Source organism: Ascaphus truei, chromosome 2, assembly GCF_040206685.1.
Source record: "Ascaphus truei isolate aAscTru1 chromosome 2, aAscTru1.hap1, whole genome shotgun sequence".
Lineage (NCBI taxonomy): Eukaryota > Metazoa > Chordata > Amphibia > Anura > Ascaphidae > Ascaphus > Ascaphus truei.
Genome location: NC_134484.1, coordinates 139,814,475 through 139,836,804, shown reverse-complemented (window position 1 = coordinate 139,836,804; position 22,330 = coordinate 139,814,475). Strand labels below are relative to the sequence as shown.

General features: G+C 42.7%; 1 protein-coding gene across 26 annotated transcripts in view; it reads left to right on the top strand.

Annotated features, from left to right (window-relative positions):
• Positions 1 to 22,330, top strand: part of EPB41L3 (erythrocyte membrane protein band 4.1 like 3) — a 270,323-nt gene that overhangs the window by 134,939 nt on the left and 113,054 nt on the right. For 25 of the 26 annotated variants that reach the window (XM_075585303.1, XM_075585306.1, XM_075585297.1 and 22 more), the window contains 2 exons: positions 7,569 to 7,765; positions 22,182 to 22,330. The exon at positions 22,182 to 22,330 is cut by the window's right edge and continues 49 nt beyond it. In XM_075585303.1, coding sequence (XP_075441418.1) covers positions 7,580 to 7,765; positions 22,182 to 22,330 — 335 coding nt within the window. In that variant the 5' untranslated portion in view covers positions 7,569 to 7,579. Of the gene's footprint in view, positions 1 to 7,568; positions 7,766 to 22,181 lie in introns of those variants that run through there. The other variant, XM_075585296.1, reaches the window with a different exon arrangement.

Below are 22,330 nucleotides of genomic sequence, written 5' to 3'. Positions count from 1 at the left end.
AGATTGTCTTTTTTATGAGAGTATCAATCATGCCAGGAAGCTGAGCTTTCCGCTCAAAAACATATGTCTAGTTTGTGTAGTTATGACGATTACCACAGATCGTTCACTTTATGAGGCGAGATGTTTCACAAATAGTCATGTTTGATGCAATTTAAAAAACAATATTGTTGCGATTTTCTGAACTTTTACCATTCTCATTGGGGAATTGTAAAATTACAGATAATATAATTTTAGGTCCCTCATTTTTGTTACTTTCATTTTCCTCATCCACCCCCTCTCCCCCCCCCCCCCCAAACGGCCTATGATATCAGTGTGTACTTCCAGGTAGTGTATTCTGTTGAAGCAAAACATTCTGAACGCAAATATTTCAATATTGATAACTAATGCTTATTACATATACTTCCGACTTCTTTCCGATCTATTTACAAAGCATTTGCAGGTCTTATCTGCTAATCAAAAAGCAAAAGTAAATACATCCCTTTATGTAAAGGTATAATGCCACATATACATGGAATAACCCGCCCTACTTGTGCGAATGGAAGAGAGGTTGCGAGCTCTGGTTTGGGCTTCCTTCGAAACTTGTAAATATGCAGGAGAGAGAGAGAAGACAATGCTATGTATGAGATGCAAACCTAGATCATTATGCAATTCCATTATTCCATGAATGCTCCATTATGTAAGTAAAACGTAACTTGTAATGATGAATTGCAACAAGAGATTAGACTAACCACCTGGTAATGACCAGAATAATGATGCAACTAAAATATAAATTGTAACAGTGAAAATAAGTTACAAATAGAGTGAGTTAAAAAAGTTATAAGTTTTACACAAAACGAAAATGAAATACAGGATTTTGGGGCATGTGTGACGTCCTCCACGTAGTGTTACTATATTTTAGACACAGACATAGCCTATGCCAGACATTAATTACGGTTAGATATTTTATTTTCGTTTTGTTCAATACATTTAAAACGTTTTACGATTCATTATTAAAAGTTAGGTTTTATTTACATCTTAGATTATTAATCCAATAATGGAGTAAATTACATAATGATCTAGAGCAGTGATTCCCAACTCCAGTGCTCAACGACCACTAACAGTGCAGGATTTAAGTATAACCCTGCTTGAGCACAGGCTGTTCAGGCAAAATGATTGTGCCACCTGTACTAATGACAGGATAGCCTTAAAACTTGCACGGATAGTGGTACTCGACGACTGGATTTGGGAACCACTAATCTAGAAATTGCATCTCATAACATAGGATTGTCTTTTTTCTTTCTCTTATGCATATTAAACAATGTAACAATCTAATTGGCTTCCTTAACCTTTATCCTAATGATATAAGTGGTATGGCATAGGAACTTGTTTTTTAGGGGCTGGGTTGACAGCTCAGACAGTTAGAACAGGGGGGCGCAAACTTTTTTCCCTGCGCCCCCCTGACGGCTGTCCCCTCGCTCCCGCGCCCCCCCCAACCCCAACTTACCCGCGCTCCGGCGTAATGACGTCACGTTGCCATAGCAACGTGACGTCACATGACCTCGCAGCGTCATTTTGACGCCGCGTTGCCATGGCGCCGCAGGGAGGAAGCCGCCGGAGCCACGGTAAGTTAGGTTTACAGAGGCCCTGCAGCTCCCCCGGCACTTAATTTAAGTGCCTTCGGGAAGCGCGCGGGGCCTCTGTAAACCCCGCGCCCCCCGTCGGCAGTGTCGCGCCCCCCCTGGGGGTCGCGCCCCACAGTTTGCGCACCGCTGAGTTAGAACATTGAGCTCCCTCCACTTTTGTTTCCAGGGAGCCTGGTTCAATTCCCAGTGTTGGCTCCTTGAGAACACTGGCAAATCACATTATCTCCCTGTGCCTCAGGCACCAAAAAACATAGATTGTAAGATCCACGGGGCAGGGACCTGTGTCTGCAAAATGTCTCTGTAAAGCGCTACGTAAAAACTAGTAGCGCTATACAAGAACATATTATTAATATTATTATTATGATCCATTAAGAAAGATGGTGTACATCAACTAGGTAATTGTCTACAGCATGTTTATCTTTTCACAACATAGTGAAGTTTTGAAGTGGGATTCTTATTGTTCCTTAATCTCAAGAGGATTTATGTCACAAAGTACCATATAGATTTCAGTTCTCCTAAAGAATGTGCTAACCTTCTAGCAGAAATTGGGCTGTGTTGTTTACCTGTGACTGCCCCATGTTTCTTAATGCTCATCATCTATCACATGATCTAAAATTCAACGTTCTAAAATATTGTGGAAAGAAGGCCTTGTGGCAGTAATGATCAGCATAAGCCCTTCACAGGAGAGTGAAAATCTTCAAAGAGATTTCAATATCAAAACTGATAGTCTGATTGAAGGGCCATTTGGGGATACTTCCATGGCTACAATCAGTTTAATTTTTCTTTAGAGATACTCTTATATCAACTATACCTTGTGGTATGCTTTATTTAAAAAAAACAAAACATTTTTTGAGGGTAGTCATTTTAACAGTAAAGAATAATTTGCAAAGATGATAATCTTACATTTCTGCCAACAAAAAGTATGGTTTCAGCATGTGCTACATGTGTGAAATATCTTATTTTATTTTTTCAATTGTAATCTCATTAGAATAAAAGTTCTTTAATTGCATGTGTGCAAATCATTTACTAACAGTATAATAATCTTGTTTTGTTGATGTCCCATCAACAATGTAGCCAGTTTGGGCTACTCAATATGTACAAAGTCAGGAGAAAAGATGGAGAGGGTTACAGTAGAGTTGCAGCAGAAAATATTGTTGTTTCATTCAGTTGTAGGATGTTAAACACATAAATTGGCTTGCGATAACCTTTAGGGTGGTTGATGCATATGTAGCCAAGTGCCCCTGGCTATAGCCTTCTACTAGCCTCAACACTAAGTCCTGATACGAACAGGCAGTGTTTGGGTTAAACTCCTGCGCAGAACCTAGCCTGCAGTTGCATGCTGGATGGGTTCTATGTTGCCTAAGGCTGCGCTTATAGTGTCGGCAATGGCGACGTCGCGGCAAAACAAATGTAATGGCCGTCGCGTGCGCTTATAGTAAGCGCGACATAACGCGACATTTGGAAGCCGGTCAAATTTGATTTTTCAGAGGCTGTCGCCACATGTGACAGCCTCTGAACCAATCAATGGCCAGGTCGCTTGCGACATCGCTGCAAAGCAAAATACAACTTTCACGGGTGGCGACGGGTGACGTATTCCGTCGCGTAGCCGTCACACGCACTATAAGCGTGGCCTTATCTAGGGGCAGGCCTAAACCAGCAGTTGGAGTGTCATATCCTGGGGAGGGTACTGACTGGGTCACATGTATATGGTGTGATGCCTGCCAGTACCTGGACCTGCCCTGTTATGTGACGGAGTTACAAGCCCTTCCTCCCGGATATAAAAGCTGGCAATCCACCAAATTGAGTTGGTGATGATTATGGTACAGTGTGATAACTTTTTCCCTACAAGAGGGTAAAGGAGATTGGGAGGTACTCTTGGGGCCTCAAGCCGCTGGGGTCTGCTCCAGGGACGGAGGTATGCCATGCTGCTATACAATAAACCTGCCCTGTTGCTGCTCTCAAACTCCAACTGCGGAGCAACTCAGACCTCCTGAACCAGCAGGTGAGCGACAGCACCGCGGGAAACATCCATGTAGTGGCCAGATCTTCCATGTCAGGGAGTGGGGGGGGGGGGGGGAGAAACAGGTGTTACACATACAATAACCTCCAGTAGAATTGGTGAAAGAAAACTCAAATAAATAAAAAAATTAAAAAAAATGAAAACAATGGAACCATAAGTAGTGCAAAGGTTTGGGACCAAGATTTTACAAATACATAATCTAAGCCGTTTTCTGGGCATTGTTCGTCTACATCATGGACGCCACTCTAATCACCTGACCACACCTCTAGAGGTGGATTGTTTTAATAGGTGGCATGAGAAAGACCGAATCATGTCAGAGCTTAGCAGGGTATAGTCATGGCCTCTCAAAGAATATTGGTTCACTGTGTAGATATAGCTGTATTTTTGTTTTATCTTGCCATAGAAAAATCCTATACTATAATGTAGGTACTACATTATGAAGTGTTGCCACTTTGACTCACAATTTAATTTACTCTTTCCCTCTAGTGGGTGAAAGATGGGATATGTTGGGTTGTGAAGACACAATGTGGAATGTAGTAGATTGTAGCAGTAATGTGAATACAATAAGAATTTTAACAACCTAATCTAGACCAGGTTTTATGTAGCTATGTGGCAATGATATAAATTTAGGCTAAATCTCATTACCATCCATATAACATCTCTTACAATCTATTCAAGTTCATTACTGCACCTCACACAAATATATTCACAAGGTCATTAGCAGTTTGCTTTATATATACTTTTTACTGCACAATGTTCTATAGCAAAAAACTTGAAGTCTTTCATTTATCATTGAATGTGTTTTGTTTGGCGATTTTTTTTAAATTTTGCACAATAGTATATGACATTGGGCTAACTTTCTTCTACTGACCTAAAAATGTCTTGACCCAATAATGTTTGATGTAAAAGGTTGTTTGCGTCACTGTATATTTGTAATATCAGTACTCATTTAAATTTAATAGAGGTTGTAGAGCAAAGGCAGCATCTAACACTTGCAGATATGTGTCATGTCTTTAATTGCTAGGGTCACCAGCTTTAAAGTAGTTTGCATTGCTGTGATGAATAGGCCTTAGCAAATACGATTTCTCTTTGAATGGCGTGAAATCAGCATCAGCTGTGAAGAATATCATGAGAATAAACTGCAGATGTTTTTTCAGATATCATTAACAAACAGTTCATACACTATTAAACTGTAAGCACTTTTTTTCTGTGTCAGTCAGTGCTCAGTAATATAGATGCAAATATTTCAACACTCGTGTGTTTGCATTGGCAAAATCCACATCAATAGAAATGTGTAAATCACTGTTCAGATTAAATGTGCAAATCACGGAGTCTCGGTTATCTTGAGCAGAATTTGATTCCAATGCGTTTGTACCAATAATATGATTTAACTGTTAAAAGTTCACCCCCTGGGAGCGTCGTGCGACTCAGTTGATGTTCGCATGAGGAAGTACCTTCCGGGAGCCCAGGAGGCTAATATAGGCTAATAGGCTTGGGATATGCCCAGAATTACTTAAAAAAAAAAACCACAAAAAAACAAAACAATGAAAGCAGAGAATTAATAACTCGCCAATCCCTACAAAATGCCATCGAAGCATAGGAAGCCGAGTTCTCAGGAGATGTCCCGAGTCTTCCACAGAGGCAGCGTCGCAGAGAACATGGTGGCACCTCTTCACAACCCTCTTAACCCTCCTCTTACTCTGAAATGGAGTAAGAAAGTGATGCAGCAATAACTAACAAAGATTTAAAAGATCTACTCCCAAACATTAAAAGTACCCTCCAGGCAGAGATACAGAAAGCTATTTGTGAATTCAAGCAAGAGATGTCTATGTTAAGGAAGAGAACTGGAGAGCTTGAGCATAAATGGAGGAATCTCTGCAAATGCACACCAGCACATCGGATGAAGTGTGCAAACTTAATGAAGAGATCTTCTACTTGAAGGACAATATAGAAGATCTTAAAAATAGGGAAAGGAGGCAAAGCCTGAGAATCCGGAACATTCCTGAAACAATCTCATAAAGCTGTTCCAGGTATATTGCTACCTCCCTACCTGACTACTCGCTAAGGTTGGATAGGACGCATCGAGCCCAAGGCCCCCGCAACCGTGACCTGAACACGAGGTGGGACGTGCTCTACTAAGGTGCACCACTTCATTACATAGGCAAAGACACACAAGGAATGCAGAGTGAAAGGGGAGATCGAATTTGAAGGATCTCCAAATTCAGATCTTTAATGATCTTGCAATGGCCACGATTGCCAGACACAAGGAGCTTGCCCAGTTACTACGCTTCTATGGGAACGATATCCGCTATAGATGGGTATTCCCCTTTAAGCTGGTAGTGCTCCAAGATTGAAAACAGCACTCCTTGAGGACACTGGAGGAGGCTTGGGGGGTTCCTCACTTGGTATTGGCCTGAGCCCGAAGAAAAGACCTGCAGAGACTGCACGACTGATCAGAGATGCGGAGAGGAACTTCAGTCTGTTTTAAATATGTTAATAATTAAATGTTTGCGATTTTGTTATTTTTAAATACTCATTGACTTGTTCTGGGTATCATTCGAACGGTGCCGGAGATTAAGTGGGATAAGTAGTAGGGCAGGTCCTTCACCGCCCCAGATTTCCCCGCTGGTTAACCTACTGGGAATCGATCTAATAAGACCTCATTGAATCTAGCCTGTTAAAACATACCTAGCTTACCCGCTTGTCTAGGGTGGATGTGCCTCCCTCACCCACTCCTCCCCTCCCCCCATCCCATTTAGATGATGAATGGAAGGACACTCATTAAATATTTGGGTATCTTTCTGACCAAAAATTATCATTATTCAAATATAGTTTCCCAAATTTCCTCTCCAAAATTAAATAGGACCTAGGTCTGTGGTGTGAATACCACATTTCCTGGCTGGGCCAAATCACTCATTGGGCTAAGCTAGATTTTAAAAAATCTTCAGCGACCTTCTTTCCCTACAATGGGTGGCTTGTCTCACCAATATGTGCAACCTGGAAATGAAATAGGGTTGTCACATTTAAGTTTTTATAATATGGGACGCTGAAATCCAGTATGAAAGTTTGACATCATCATGAGGGATGAATGATTTGCAAATGCTTCAAGCTGACTGGTATCTTCCACTTTCCACCGCTATATTCTTTGGTTTTTATCGTGTCTGCTTTTGGTGGTTTGGGGAAAGACGCACACTGAGTAACGCTGCTAGGGTTGGGTGTCCTAGTACTATGAGATGGCCAGTCAGTATCCTATTTTAATAATTTTCTTAAGCAACATCTAATTGGAAAAGGGAAACTATTACACTCAAGTAAAAAAAATATATAAATTTTTATGACTGATTACAATACAGTCGTTTTAAGTTCAAGGCACTAAAATATGACACAGTAATGTGTCCCAACAGATCTTTTCGGGAAAACGGATCAGGTCTATGAAATGAGGGTCAATCCTGTATATAAAGGGACATCTGGCAACTCTAAAATAAAATTTAGTAAAAAATTAATAATAATCTTACTATGTGTGTTTTGTGACATCCCACAGCATTTTTCACGATCTCAAAAATATTGACGTGAAGTAATTTTTCAGGGAGAAGCATCCATGGCAATGGCTTTCAATTTAAATCATGACCATCTCACCTTATTACACAATAATGAAGTAGAAATATTAATCTCTGAGCCTCAAAGCATTCACGATCCAAGGTTACTGTTCATTTAAATGTTTTACTTTTTTAAACTTGTGTTTTTTCCGTAACATTTCAAATGCTAAACACTCAAAATGACTTCCTTATTTTAGTCAATTAATGGAGATCTGAAAAAAAATGTGGTCACGTTCTGTAGTTGTACTTTTCCTTGTTCTATTCTATCACTTTATTGTACTTCGATATCCAAAGTCATGTTTATTTATTTTTTTTCCCATTTCCTTTTTACAGAAAAATCAATCATGACATCAGAATCCGGTTCAGATTCCGAATCAAAGCAGGATCAGGAGAACGACCAACGAGATAAGGCTCATAAGAAGGGCGCTTCCGGGAAACAACAAGGGCAGCAACTTGGTGAAGATCATCAGAACGCTGTGGAACATATCCCAGCTGCCGCTGCACACAGTACACCTTTGAAAAGTGAAAAGGCAAGTGTTTATTTTCCCATACATCACATAACACAGATGGGCACTTGGCCTGGTGTTCTGGCTTTGATTTTGGTTCTAAAAATCTTAAAGCTGCCGTTCAAGCTGCTGTTTAAAGTAAATAAATATATATAATATATATATTTCCCATTCAATATTTGCATCAACACAATCTGCACACTGACAAGTGATTAGCTAAGCTGCAGATCGATCCGTTCTCCTGTTATCGACTGTAATAGATTGCGTGCGCTGGGTTATTTAATTCATTTCTTGCACAGCGTTTTGGGCAATGTGGTTCCTAGAATGATTGACTGGGCATATACTAGATACAATTGGTGCACTGCAAGAGAGAGGATGGGGATCAAGAGCCAGAGCCTATCAGAAGGGGAAGGGGGCTGTCACTTTGGAAATACTTCCTACATTAAAACATTCTATTTTTTTTTTTTTTAAATGCTATATGTATTTTCTCATAGTACAGAACTGATTTATTTAAAAAAACACACATGTACTGAAGGCTATTGCTTGAACTGCTGCTTTAAGGGTTTTGTAATGTAATGTTCTTGTAGGTTCTGATCTCACACACCCAGTTTTATCCTGAATTATAACCCTAACTAATTTTGGGCAGCAGTTACTCATGACAAAAGAGCTTTCTTATTGATGAGCACTGAAAAGAAACATACTTATTAACCCAGGGATGGAACAATCCTGTGCACCTGGTCACCTCGAGTTCTACAATCCATCAAAGGGTGCCTGTTTTGCAGCGGTGACTTGACCTGCGAGTCAGACGCGACCACTAGCATGCCCAATCCTGCTTCACTGGCGCGAACGAGCAGGATAGGGCGTGCAAGGGGAGAGGGAGCAACTGAGAGTGGGTGGCAGTGGCGTTTTAGGGCTGGGGGTGGGTGGAGGAGGAGTTTGTGTGCAGTTGTGTACTGCGTATCAGTGCTGTCAGTGTGCTGTGTCGCTGTGTCAGTGTGTCACAAATACCCACTGACATACAGAGCTGCCTCCAGGTGGGGGTGTTTGCCACAACATCTGCCCTTCACCACTCTAAAGTTTGGCTCCTAAAAATTTGAGCTGGCTCCTAAGTTTTTAAAATGTTTCCACCCCATCAGCTCCTTTGTTTTGTGTTGTCATTGTGTTATAGATCATACATTTAGCTTTAAGGTGTCTAGTTGATTGTAGGCGACATGCTCTTTGTATAGCTGTAGACCCATTTCCCATGGTTGTTCTAATGGTACTGTACTTGTATTCAGGTTTAAATCCAGAGATGATTATCTTGTGCTGTTTATTTTTCCAAACCATAGCTGCTTCATTTTGAGTTCTGATCTTAGCTGCAGTCACTATTTAGACCAATCTTCAGCCATCCTGTAGATAATGGGAACATGTTTGTTTTTTTGGCTCCTATTATAGTCTCTTCTCGTGAAGGGTCCTGGTGCGTGCCAGAGGTTTCACAAACACTATAAATAGGTTATCACTGTTTCGGTCAAAGACATGCACTCCTGTCAATTATTTGTGCAGCTGCTTCTTTTCAAGCTAACATTTTTAAATCTTAGGCTTTGTGTGAAAAATGAGGTGGCTACATGCATTTTTTTTTTTTAACAACTTTGCTGTAAATTGTCCTACGTACTGGATAAATATAGTGGAATCCCCAAAATAAGTTACATCCATTGCACTTCTGTATAAATTCTGCTACCTTTGGAAAAGGCCCGATGTACAGTAAGTCTCTCACAAACACCATAATAAATAACCTATCCACTCTTCCCAGAGTTGTTCACTAGACCAGATAGAGGGACTCTATAATGATACCCCCTAGTATGGCCATCTCACAAGTACTAGCATTCCCTTGGCGATAGCCTTGCTGAGCTACAGTATTTATAGGATTAGTCATCTATACAGTATGTTTAAAGGTACTGTATGTTGTAGAAGTTCAAATGAGAACATATATATATATATCCACAGATATGTTTGGCTTTTTCCATGAATATTCAAAGCAGAAATACTGTCGTTTTGAACCATCCTTTTTGTTTTTTTGTTTTTAATACAGGATTGGCACCATGGGCTCCCTTAGAGCTAAAACACTATCTTTAAGCTCTGGGGATCTGTGGTTCCTGAAATACTGTGAAGTTACTAGCGTTACTACCTAATTTCTCCAGGGGATTTTAATGCCCATGCAATAGGAATGATGTAGCAGCTTCCTATTGGCCCACAGGACCAGAAATATTTGGTAGCCATTTTGTTTTTACTCGAAGGATATTTAAAACCGGTAACCACAATGGTAATTATCTTGGGAACAGGGGGAGCCAAAGCTGTAACTAGCGCAGTTCATCTCCTGAGGACACTAGTTTCCATCCTGTAGAAATAAGAGTAGAGGGATTGCTGCTTTAATTTATTATTTTCCCTTGATTCTGACTATCCTTTCCTTTGGTTTCTAATGAAACTCTGTTTTAAACAAATAGCCAGAATTTTTTTTTTATTAAGGTGAAAAAAAAAAAAAAAATCTCACTTGTACATATTAGTTTCGGTGAAAAATATTTCCAACTCTGTTTGGGTGAATCTGTGACTACAGTATGTAAATTGTTAAACAATTACAATTTTTTTTTTTTAAACAAATAAATAGCTAGCTATTTTTGCAATGACAGGGTCATTGAATTATACCACTAGATAAATTGTCCACAATCACGTTTTTGGGCCAGCTGGCAAATGAGCACTCTGACTGCCTCTCAGGAGGGCAGCCTTACAGTAATGCTATTTTGGAAAGCAAATGTATTAATCATGATTGCAGAGGGATGACCGTCCAAGCGTGAAAAATAGAGACTTCAATGATGAGTAACTCAAGTGAAACACAGGCCTTTCTTTGCTAGTGTTAAAGATATAATAGCATGTGGGCCACAGATTGCTAACTACCCTCTTCTTCAGAATTGATATAGGAAATAATTGTAGTGCATACTCCAAAATGCACATAGAAGTTGGAAGTGAAATACTTCGGAAAATGATATTTACAGTAGGTCTTGACCAGAGGAGAGAGTGTAGCCCAACAAAAAAAAAAAACACAAAGAAAGTAGACAAGGTAAACATGAAAAAGGCAAGTAAGAAATCAATATTTATATAAAATCTTGATATAAAAGAATCTTAATTGGTTAGTGTAACGGACATGCTCGCCACAAACCTGGACCGGACCGCGGGGCTGTGGAGGGGATGTGAATACACCGACCGTAGACCACGAAGCCGGTTCTGGATTGCGCAGTTCGTAGTCATTCGCAGCCGGTTCGGGGTAGGAGAAGGCAGGGTCATCCATGGACAAGCCGGGGTCAGAGTAATCGATATCCAGGCTGGAGTTCGGCAACAGGAAGTCAGGTGCACTCCGCTTCAGCGTAGCAGCTGAAGCGCGGAAATGGCCACTGCGCGAGGAGTGGGAGTGGCCCATGACAAGGACACTGGAGGTCTTGGAACAAGGCAAGGGTGGCACTGGGGATCCAGTGCTTCAGCACAGAAACCGGGAAGTAGACCTCTGCCTGGGGTGAATGCAGCAGGTCTCCACAACAGGACAAGACAAGCACTGGAGATCCAGTGCTTCAATACAGGAACCAGAAACAGGGCTAGGCTGGCACTGGGGATCCAGCGCTTCAATACAGGAACAAGGCTAAGGCAGAAGTGTTTGTGGCAAACACAGTTACATCCAAACAGACTTGGATTACGCTCAGCAATGAAGGGCGGGGCAGGTATAAGGAGGGCAGGCAGCCAATCCCAAGGCAGGGGTGTGTGGGAATTCCTCCAATGCCAGAGCAGAGAGACAGAGTAGCAACGATTGCGTGCACAGGTGCTAGAGCTTGCAAATCCAAGGGAAGGTCTGTCTGAGAGCTCCCCACTCTGCCAGAGTGAGCTCCAGCCAAACCCAGGAACGGATTCCTCACAGTTGGTAAACTATAATATTGTCAATATAAGTCCTTCATGAAGTCCTTTATTATGCAACTGTTACTGTTACTGTATGTGAAGCAAAGTAATCTGTGTGATGTTAGTAGTCCTAGAAGTGCCTAGTGTCGCTTTTAAGGGAGATCTTCCCTTTTCTCCAGTGTGTGCAGTTCGAAGTAATACTAGAAGATAAAAGCGCACAGAGACCAAAGACCTATCTAGTGTAGCACAGTACCTTTAATAATGAATCATTAAAGCAAGAGAAAATAATGCACTCACAAAAGTGATTAAAATCCAGGCTCATCTGTATTGGAGTAGTCCTTTCATCGCTGCTGTGACAATGTCTTGTTTGCTTGCTCCTGCCTCCCATTCCACCGCCGTACTTCCGGTTTCCATTGCAACCAAGCAAACCAACACACCTCAATCGTTCTCCTCACAGTGTCTCTCATCCTACGCGTTTCGTTAGGGACTGGTCTCACTTCCTCAGGGCTAGATAATGTCCCTCAGAGCAAGCTCTCTACATCTTGTATTGTCGTGTTAGCTCCTTACGTTCTAGAATATAAAGAAATAAAACCGTATGCATTAAAAATTAAGGAAAAAAAATATGGTGGGGGGGAAACCCCCCAGAAAATACTAGGAAGCACACACACACACACACACACACACACACACACACACACACACACACACACACACACATTCATGCACAAACATCTTGAATGGGTCATCTATAAAATTGAGGGACAGATCTGGAAATGTAGCTATATGGAAAACATGTGAATAGATAAAAGGACTGAAAGACATGCACAAAAGAGGGCCTGATTCGGGAGGGGAAAACAAAGGGGAATGAGAGACAAAGTAGATTTATACTCCCAACCTGATAAAATAAAACATTATGCAAATGACTAAAACCTGATGCGCTGTACCCTATTATGAGATTTATCTATAAAATGTATGTATGTTTAAAGACTCAGAACCCATGATAAATAGCATCAAATAGCCATACTGTATAAATACAAGAACACAAGACATGAGCACAAACGAAAGGAAAGCAGCTAAATGTATATCAATATTGAGCACATAAGGGGTCATAGTATGCATCCAATGTATCCATACTGTCTCTGGCACAATTTGGTAAATCTATTGCTTCCCCTTTGGGCGGGGCCACAGGATATATATAACGTCTATCCCCTTGATTTTTAGACCCTGTGGATCCCAGTTAAGAACCTCAAGAAAGTGTTTAGACACACTAGGCTGTTTTATATTCCAGTGGTCTATCTTTTAGTGCCCTTTTTGTTCTTCCAAAGCACAGTAGCTTGCAGGGGCATTCCAGCACCTAAATGACAAAACTGAATGACTTTAAATGGTTAAAAAAGGTTTTAATTGGATAGGACACCCGTGTATGTGTTCATAGAATATTTTTGCTGTTCTCCATGTTAATGTAGTTGCAGATAGTGCAGATCTGATGGCCACATTTGTAGCATCCTAATAGTTTCTGGGAGAACCAAGATATACTATTTGACAAAAAATGTTATGTTAATCATAGCTGTAGGGCCTACTACACTGGCGAGAAACAGTTTTTGAACCCCTTAGGATTGTCACAAATGTAAAACCTAAAATGTTATTAGATCTTAATTTAAGTCCTAATAATAGATAAAGATAACCTGAACAAATAGCACAAAAACCTGATCATTTTTCAACATTTATTTATCCACAAATCACTTAACATTCAATATCCATGTGTGAAAAAGTATTTGAACCTTTAGATTCAGTACCTGGCTGCATCCTCTTGACCAGCAATGACTTCAACAAAGCATTTCCTTTAAATACTGTCAGTTTCACATCAGTTTTGAGGACTCTTAACCCATTCCTCCTTACAGAACTGCTTAAACTCATGACCACTTTCAGTTTAGTTCAGGGATGGATGGCCTGACGTTCTTCTCTAGAATCTTCTGGTACAATGCAGAATTCATGGTTGTGTCAATGATGGCAAGCCGTCCAGGTCCTGAGGCAGCAAAGCAGCCCCAAACCATCACACTCCGACCATCATGCTCGACAGTTGGGATGAGGTTCTTCTGTTCAAACGCAATGTTTGGTTTTTGCCAAACATAACGTTTCTCATTGAGGTGAAAAAAATCTACCTTTGACTCTTCTGTCCTGAGAATATTGTTCCAGAAGTTTTGCAGATCATCTATGTGCTCTTTAGTGAACTTCAGATGGGCAGCATTGTTCTTTTTAGAGAGCAGTGGTTTCCTTCTGGCAATCCTTCCAAGAACACCATTCTTGTTCAGTCTTTTTCCGATAGTTGAATCATGAAGATTCACATTAGCCAAGGCAAGAGTGTCCTGCAAATCTTTGAATGTTACTCTAGGGTTCCTGACTTCCTGGAGGATTTGCCAGTTGGTTATTGGAGAGATTTTGGTAGGATAACTGCGCCTGGTTAGAGGGACTGTGGTCTTGAACTTTCTTGACTTTTGTAGACTGTCTGACAGTGGATTGGCGGTGCCAGAAATCCTTAGAAATGCTTTTGTAACCCTTTCTAGGCTGATGAGCATCAATAACTGCTTTTCTGAGGTCCTGAGAGATTTGTTTTTTATCATGGCATGACGTGTTCGTCTCAAGGAGGAAGCGACCCGCAGGGCTGAGGTAGGAAGGTGAAAGGACCGACCTGAGCCTAGGGACAGTCCCGATAGAGTAGTGCGTCGTCAACCGAAGGTCAGGGCTGGCAGCAGTGTTGCGTAATCGATGTGGATGCAGAGGTCGAGGCAGGCTGAAGACAAGGATAGTTGAGGTACGTAAGCCAGGTCTGGTAACGAGGAAGACACTAGGTAAGCGCGTTGCATGAACTGGAACTTTACTCTGCAACTTCCTGCTTATAGGGCTGTCCTTTTAAAGGACGTTGCCAGAAGCAAAAATAGACGATTCTGCCACAGAGGGAGAGCAAGAGCAAAATCCCGGACCGGACTCTAAAAACCCAGCACGGATTTTGACAAACCTCATAGTACCTCCCCTCCAAAATCAATCTCCAGGTGATTAAACGGGTTTGCCAGGGACCTCCGGTGGAAACCTTGGATCAAGGAGGAAGCATGGACATAACCAGCCTTCACCCAGGAATTCTCCTCTGAATGTATCCCTTCCAAGATACAAGGTAATGGAGACTACCTGAGATTTATGGGAATTCAGAATCCGGTTTATTATATACTCCTCTTGACCATCCACCAGGATCGATCCTGGAGGGGTGAGAGCAGCAGAGAAGTTGTTGTGGACAACAGCCTTTAATAGTGACACATGGAAGACCGGAGGAATCCTTAAGGTATCTGGTAGCTCCAATTTAAACGTGACCGGATTTACTTGTTTCGCAGTCTTGTAGGGACCTATAAATCTGGGCCCAAGCTTCAGGGAAGGAATCTTTAGACGGATGTTCCTGGTAGATAGCCAGTTGTGGTCTTCAACCTGGAACTGCGGAGCTGGCTGCCGACGCTTATCCACATGATCCTTCTGCTGAAGGTAGGCTTTAGTTAGGTTGGCATGAATCCTCTTCCACAGAGACTGTAGCTACTGGACCTTGTCATCCACCGCAGGAACTCCAGAATGGGAGACAGATGATGGGATTGCAGACGGATGGTACCCGCAGGCACAGAAGAACGTGACTTGTTTAGAGTTGTTTCAATGAATTTCGTGCAAATTCTGCCCAAGGAAGAAGATCCACCCAGTTATCCTGACTTTCAGAGATGAAGCACCGTAGAAATTGCTCCAATGATTGATTAGTCCTCTTCGTGAAGCCATTGGACTGAGGGTGGTATGATGATAAGTGGAGTGAGATCCCCATTGATTTGCAGAATGCTCTCCAAAATTTGGCAATAAACTGGGAGCCGCGGTCGGAGACTATCTCAGTCGGAATACCATGAAGGCGAAATATCTCCTTGGTGAAAATTTCAGAAAGTTCGTAGGCAGTGAGTGGGTAACTTCCTAAGAGGTACAAAACTGACTTGTCTTGTGAAGAGACCGACCACTACTAGAATGGTTGTCATACCCTTAGATGGCGGTAACAATATGATAAAGTCCGTAGGCAAGTGGGTCCATGGTCTGGTAGGAACCCACAAGGCAGACGCTGTGGTACTTTAGTTTGATCGCAGACAGCACAAGCAGTTACAAAGTCTTTAATGTTCTCGCGAATATCTGACCACCAGAAGAGGCGTTCTATGAAATCCGAGGTCTTCCTAACTGCCGGATGACCGGCCACCTTGGATTGGTGACCCTACTGCAACACCTCACTACGAAACTAGGGAGGTACAAATAACTTGGATTTATGTGCAAACGTAGGTCTAGGATCCTCCGCCTGTGCTTGCGAAATCCGTTGTAATAGAGCCGATGAAACTACCAAAATAATCTGAGACGGTGGAATGATGGGCCCATGGTCCCTTTCGTCAAAGTTTTCCGAAGAGAATTTTCGAGACAGTGCATCCGCTTTGATATTTTTGGAGCCTGGTCGAAAGGATATAATTAAATTGAAGCATGTAAATAAGAGAGCCCACCTCGCCTGTCCAGTTCTGAGTTTCTTGGCACCTTCAATGTATTACAAATTCTTGTGATAGTTAATATAGTGATGGGTTGCGTGGTACCTTACAGAAAATTGTGCCACTCTTGAAAAGCTAATTTTACGGCAAGTAATTCCTGGTTCCCAACATCGTAATTTCTCTTGTCGAAAGAAAATTTCTTAGAAAAGACGACGCAGGGGTGTAGTCTCCCTTGAATCTCCTGCCATTGGGACAAGATGGCCCCAGCCGCCACATCGAATGCGTCCACTTCCACTACGAAAGTCTTAGAGGGATCGGGATGGATCAGGACCGTTGAGGATGAGAAAGCAGACTTCAGTCTCTCGAAGGCCTTGTACTGCCTCAGGTGTCCACTTCTTGGGAATCACCCCCTGTTTCATAAGAGCCGTAATGGGACCCACCACCTTGGAAAAGTTTTTAATGAACCTTCTGTAGTAGTTGGTGAATCTGAGAAAGCGCTGAGTGGGTTTGTGAGCCTCCGGTACGGGCCAGTCCAACACTGCTGAGACCTTGGCTCTGTCCATCTCAAAACCCTTGGCCGATAGGATGTATCCGAGGAAGGAGATCTTAGGTTGTTCAAATTGGCATTTCTCCATCTTGGCATAGAGAGTGTTTTCCCGTAATCTCTGAAGCACCTGCCTGACCTGAACCCGGTGTTCGGACCGTGATGAAGAAAATAAATAAATCAGGATATCATCGATTTATATACAGTATGACCACAAATTGTTTGAGGGGATCTCGGAATACCTCATTTATGAAGCTTTGGAACACAGCCGGAGCGTTTCACAAACCGAATGGCATCACTAAGTATTCATAATGTCCATCTCGGGTATTGAACGCCGTCTTCCATTCATCACCCTCCTGAATTCGGACCAAATTGCAAGCCCCGCAGAGATCCAACTTAGTGAAAATAGAGGCCCCACGGAGTCGGTCGAATAATTCCAGAATGAGAGGGATAGGAAAACTTTTTTACTGTGATTTTGTTCAATCCCGGTAATCTATACAGGGACGCAGAGACCCGTCCTTTTTTCCCCACGAAGAAAAAATCCTGCGCCCGCAGGAGATGTAGACTTGCGGATGAATCAATGTTTCAAATTCTCTTCTATTTACTTCCGCATAGCCTTCGTCTCTGGCTCCGAAAGGGGGTACGTGCGCCTACGAGCTGGGATGTCTCCTGGGTGCAAGTTGATTGAACAGTCAAATGCCAGATGCTGTGGTAACAACTTGGCTTGCTTCTCGTTGAAAACATCCCCAAAATCCTTGTAGGCAAGGAGAAGACCATCGCGGTGAGTCAGAGCTGGGGTGTGAGGTATAGACAAGCAAGTCCTGTGACATCACTTGCCCCTGGCTTGTCCCATTAACCAGTTGATTGTAGGGTTGTGGGAATGTAACCAAGGGAGACCTAATACTATAGGTGCTGAGAGTGTGTTGATTACCATGAAAGGGAGTAGCTCCTTATGTAGATCTGAGATGTTCACTACCAGGGAGATGGACTCCAAGGTTATGGTACCGGGTACTAGGGGTCTTCCATCGATCACCACAATCTCGTAACGCAGTCTCCAACGAGCGAAGGGGAATTGCATGCTGCTTGGCGAGCATTAGATCGAGGAAATTACTGGCTGCTTCGGAATCACGAAGGCCTGAGTGGAGACAGAGGCAGAACCCCATGAAAGGGAAACCGGCAAAATTATCCGGGAAGATACAGAGGGAGGAGGGATGATAGAGATGTCCAGCGAATGTTCCCCCAACTTCACTGGGCACAGGCGTTTTCCTGATCCCGCAATAAAATCGTGCAGTCATGGATCCGGTGGCCTTGGGAGCCACAATACAGTCACAAGCCCAAGGTACGCCTGCTGCTTCTTAGACAGTCTGGTGTTACCTAGCTGCGTAGGCTCATCTGGAAGAGGCGGAGAAACAATATTTGGGACCAACCGAGTAGTGTGACTCTTACCAGAATGACAATTCTCGGACAGGTGTTCCTGTATTCTGAGATCGTTCCATACGCAGAGAGAAATCAATTCCTCAAGGTCCTTAGGGAGGTCCTGGCAGGACTCATCTTTTAGGGGTTCCGATAGTCCCTGCCAAAAGGCCGCTTCTAGGGCTTCATTATTCCAGCCGGTTTCGGTCGCGAGGGTGTGAAAGTCAATGGCGTACTGGCCTACCGTGCGAGTTCGTCCTGGAGCATCAAACACCAATTTGAAAGTACGGATGAAGGCAGGGGAGTCGCTGATCAGGGGCAAATACCTCTCCCAGAGTAGGGAGGCCCAGACCAGTGCCTCGTTCGTGAGAAAATAAATTATGTAGGCAACCCGGGCTCACTGCATGGTGAACATGGACGGTTGCAATTCAAATTGGATAGAGCATTGATTAACAAAATCCCCTGCATGCCATAGGGTCGCCATCATACCATAGATGAGTCGGGATCCGTGGTTCTCTGATCGCCGGGGAAAACGGAAGCGGTATCGGAGCCGCATCTGCAACCCTCAAGTCTGACTGATGGGTACCTATGTGGATGACTAAGTCCTGCACCGCCTTATACATCCATGCCAGTTGTTGGTCGTGTAGGTCTAGGCATTGCTCATGATCCCCCAAGTACTGTTCTTGCAGGGTAAAGGCTCGTCCTACCTCAGCGGGGTCCATATTTGGGCCGAGCAAAATTTAACGATGCTCATCTCAAGCAAGAAGCGACTCACAAGGCAGGTAGGAAGGTGAAAGAACCGACCTGAGCCGAGGGACAGAGTCCTAATAGAGTAGTGAGTCATAAGCCGATGGTCAGGGCTGGCAGCAGTGTTGCGTAGATGGTGTGGATGCAGAGGTCGAGGCAGGCTGAAGACGAGGATAGTCAAGGTACGTGAGCCGTGTCCGGTAACGAGGAAGACCATAGGTAAGCACGTTGCATGTACTCAGCATGAACTGGAACTTTGCACTACAACTTCCTGCTTACAGGGCTGTCCTTTTTAAAGTAAGTTGCCAGGAGCAAAAATCGATGATTATGCCACAGAGGGCGAGCAAGAGCAAAATCCCGGACCCAAATCTAATAGGGACCCAGTGCTGGGTCACAGACAAACACACACTGGGGAGGAAGAGAGAGACACACACTGACTGGGCTCCCCCTCCCCCGCCCCTCCTGCAGCCACAGCCAGGATAGTGAGGGAGAGAGGCCCAATATAAGTGTATATGTGTACGTGTATTTGGGGGTGGGGGAAGTGTAGGTATTTTTGGAGGGTTGTGTATGTGTATTGAGGGGGTAGTGTATAAATGTATGTGTGTATTTGTAAATGACACTGTTTTGCACAGAAAAACAATGAAAAAAACTAAATGAAGGGACTTATTGTGACATGCATTTTATTCCCCCTACATACTTTGTCGTATGTTAATGTTTATAAAGTACTGTATATGTATGTGTTTGTGGGGGTGTCATATTCATGCATGTGTTGCGTCTCTCAGAATATTTTGGAGAAAGACATTTTTCCTTGAGAGTTTGCAGACCCCTGCCCAAGCTGGAAAAGTTCAACATTCAGGAATTCCAAATTATTCCTATTAAAACCATAAGTCAAAATTAGTCTCATCTAGTTCTGATCCATACAAGAATATATCTTATATATTCTTCCCCTGCAGATAAATATAGTCTATGAATCTTTTTTCCCCCAGATAAAAGAATGTTCCTAGTAACTCATAAAAAGATGTGCGGAGTTCAGGGCAAACCTTGTTCCTATTGCCATTCCCCATTTTGGTAAATAGAAATGCAAGTAATTTTTGGACTGAATAAAATGCTTTGCACAATAAACTATTTTTGTTTCTTCAAGTGGCTAAAAATTATTTATTCTTTTTAAGGAAAGTACAGTGGTTGGTAAACCCGCATGTACCATAATGGTTAAAAAAATAAAACAACCTTGAAAGACTGCTTAGATGCCTGTTAAGCCATTCCTATCCTCACTAGAGGCAAGTAGGTCACTGAAATTACCATAAAGGAAAATAACCTGGCATTTAGAAATATGTCAAATTGGAATATGACACGCATTCTTTTAGTCATAACTCCTACTTTCCGCAGTACTGAGACGGTAATGTCAGAAGGCCCTTTGCTGGTGTCAAAAATAGAAGCTCATTTTTGAAAAGATAATTTGAGAGTGCATGTTGAAGTCATTGAGGAGTTCAGCGTGATGTATAAGGTCTTTAGTAATCCGCTTTCAGTTTAAGGCTTCAGAGCACAATTCAGCATCTTGGCTTGTTTACAGTAGTGTAAAAGCAGATTCTTTAGATTACATGTTCATAAACGCGGCATCATCAGCTGCCAATTGTCTTCTAGTCTGTGCAAAGCAGACGATGTGTTTGACAGGAAGTAAGCTGACATTATGCTGTGAAGCTCTCCCGTTGTGAGAACAGGGGAAAAAACGTGCTTTGATCCAGTTAACATTTCTACTGGTTTGCTGCAAACAATGCAAAAAGATAACGATGCCAATCTTCCACTTCAAGCATATGCAATTACTTAAAAATGTAAATTATCAACAAATGCGACAGAAAATGTCACAAAATCTCAACCCAACTCCATGATTGAATACTGATCAAAGACTAATTAAACAGTTCTGACAGAAAACTCTTCACTGTTGGAAGAAAGCCTAACTCAGTCATTGCATGTTTTACAAGTCTCTCCAACAGAGAGAGAATTTGACAGCTCCTTATTAAATTTATTTTGGATAATTGGAAAGAAGAAGCCGAACCACCAAGATAAATTAGATTTGTAAATGTGGGGACTAAACCTTTGTGCGCAATTTCTATCATTTATATTGTGCTGACTGGATTTTGTGGGAGAACTAAAGGTAGGTTTGTCTAGAGCAGGGGTGTGCAAACTTTTCCCCCTGTGCCCCTCCTGCCTGCTCTCCTACCCCCCCTGCATGCGCCCCCCTCTTTACCTTGTCTCCGGCGTCAAATGACGCTGTGGGGTCATGTGACCCCGTGACGTCATTCGACGCCGCGTTCCTGAAGACCAGGTAAGGGAAGTTGCTGAGGCCTTGCACGATCCCCCGGCATTTAAATGAAATGCCTTGGGGGCAATGGGGGGGGGGGGGGAGAAAGGAAGAGCGCTGTAACAGTTGCGCCCTCCAGTTTGCGCACCCCTGGTCTAGAGATCTTATGTAAGGTATGCAATTTACCTTTACATCCCTTACTCTTTCACTGATGAAGGGATCTTTTTTGGTGATGGTCTTTTCTGTGCTATAGTGGAGGATTTGTCACTGGTTTACTCACTTGAACCTTCTTGTGAACCTGGTTTGTAGACCGTACCAGCTTCACAATGCAAGACCAGTAACAGTCTCCACTCTGAGAAACAAGAGTGAGTAGGTTTGCTGGCAATGCACTCTTTTAACCCAGGCTTTGCTGTAAAAGCTGCGCAAAACAGCAAGGGATCCATGTTAAAGTGGGTACGAAGCAAAGGGAGACACACAGTACTCATTTGCATGTCATTACCCAGAATTCCTGGCTGGAGTGAAAGTACTGTATGCAGTCTGATTATGGTTTTGGGGACCTGTGAATGTGCTCTTCATCATTGGTGTCACCACTAATTTCATATGGTCAGAGGGCAAAAAGTCATTAGAAGCTTTGACAGAGAATACGGTTCGATTACAGGCACATTACACAGAAAAGGAAGATTCTCAACTTGGCTTATTTACAGAGAAGGTTCTTTAGGGGATTAGTGCATGTGATGCTTATTCAAAGATTGTGGGATTCATGCCTTAGAGTCAGTAACCATTGCAACAATGCTTCCATGTTTATTTGTAGTGCACTTATTAACCCCTTTTAGTGCCACAGGCACCTGCAGTAAATTGCATTTCAATATGGTGCAATTCCCTCCTAGGTTGCAATGGTAAAAAGCTTGCAATGGGTGGTCTCGGTGAAAGCCTCCTTCCTTTTGATACAGTGTACTGTAACTGAATCTCCAAATGTACTCTTTACAGAGCGCAGACAAAGAGTGGAACAAAGAGGCTGCGGCAGCAAAACAGCTAGAGTATCAGCAACTTGAAGACGACAAAGCCTCACAGAAATCATTTTCCAGCAAACTCTCCAAGTCTCCTCTGAAAGCGGCGAAAAAGCCCAAAAACATGCA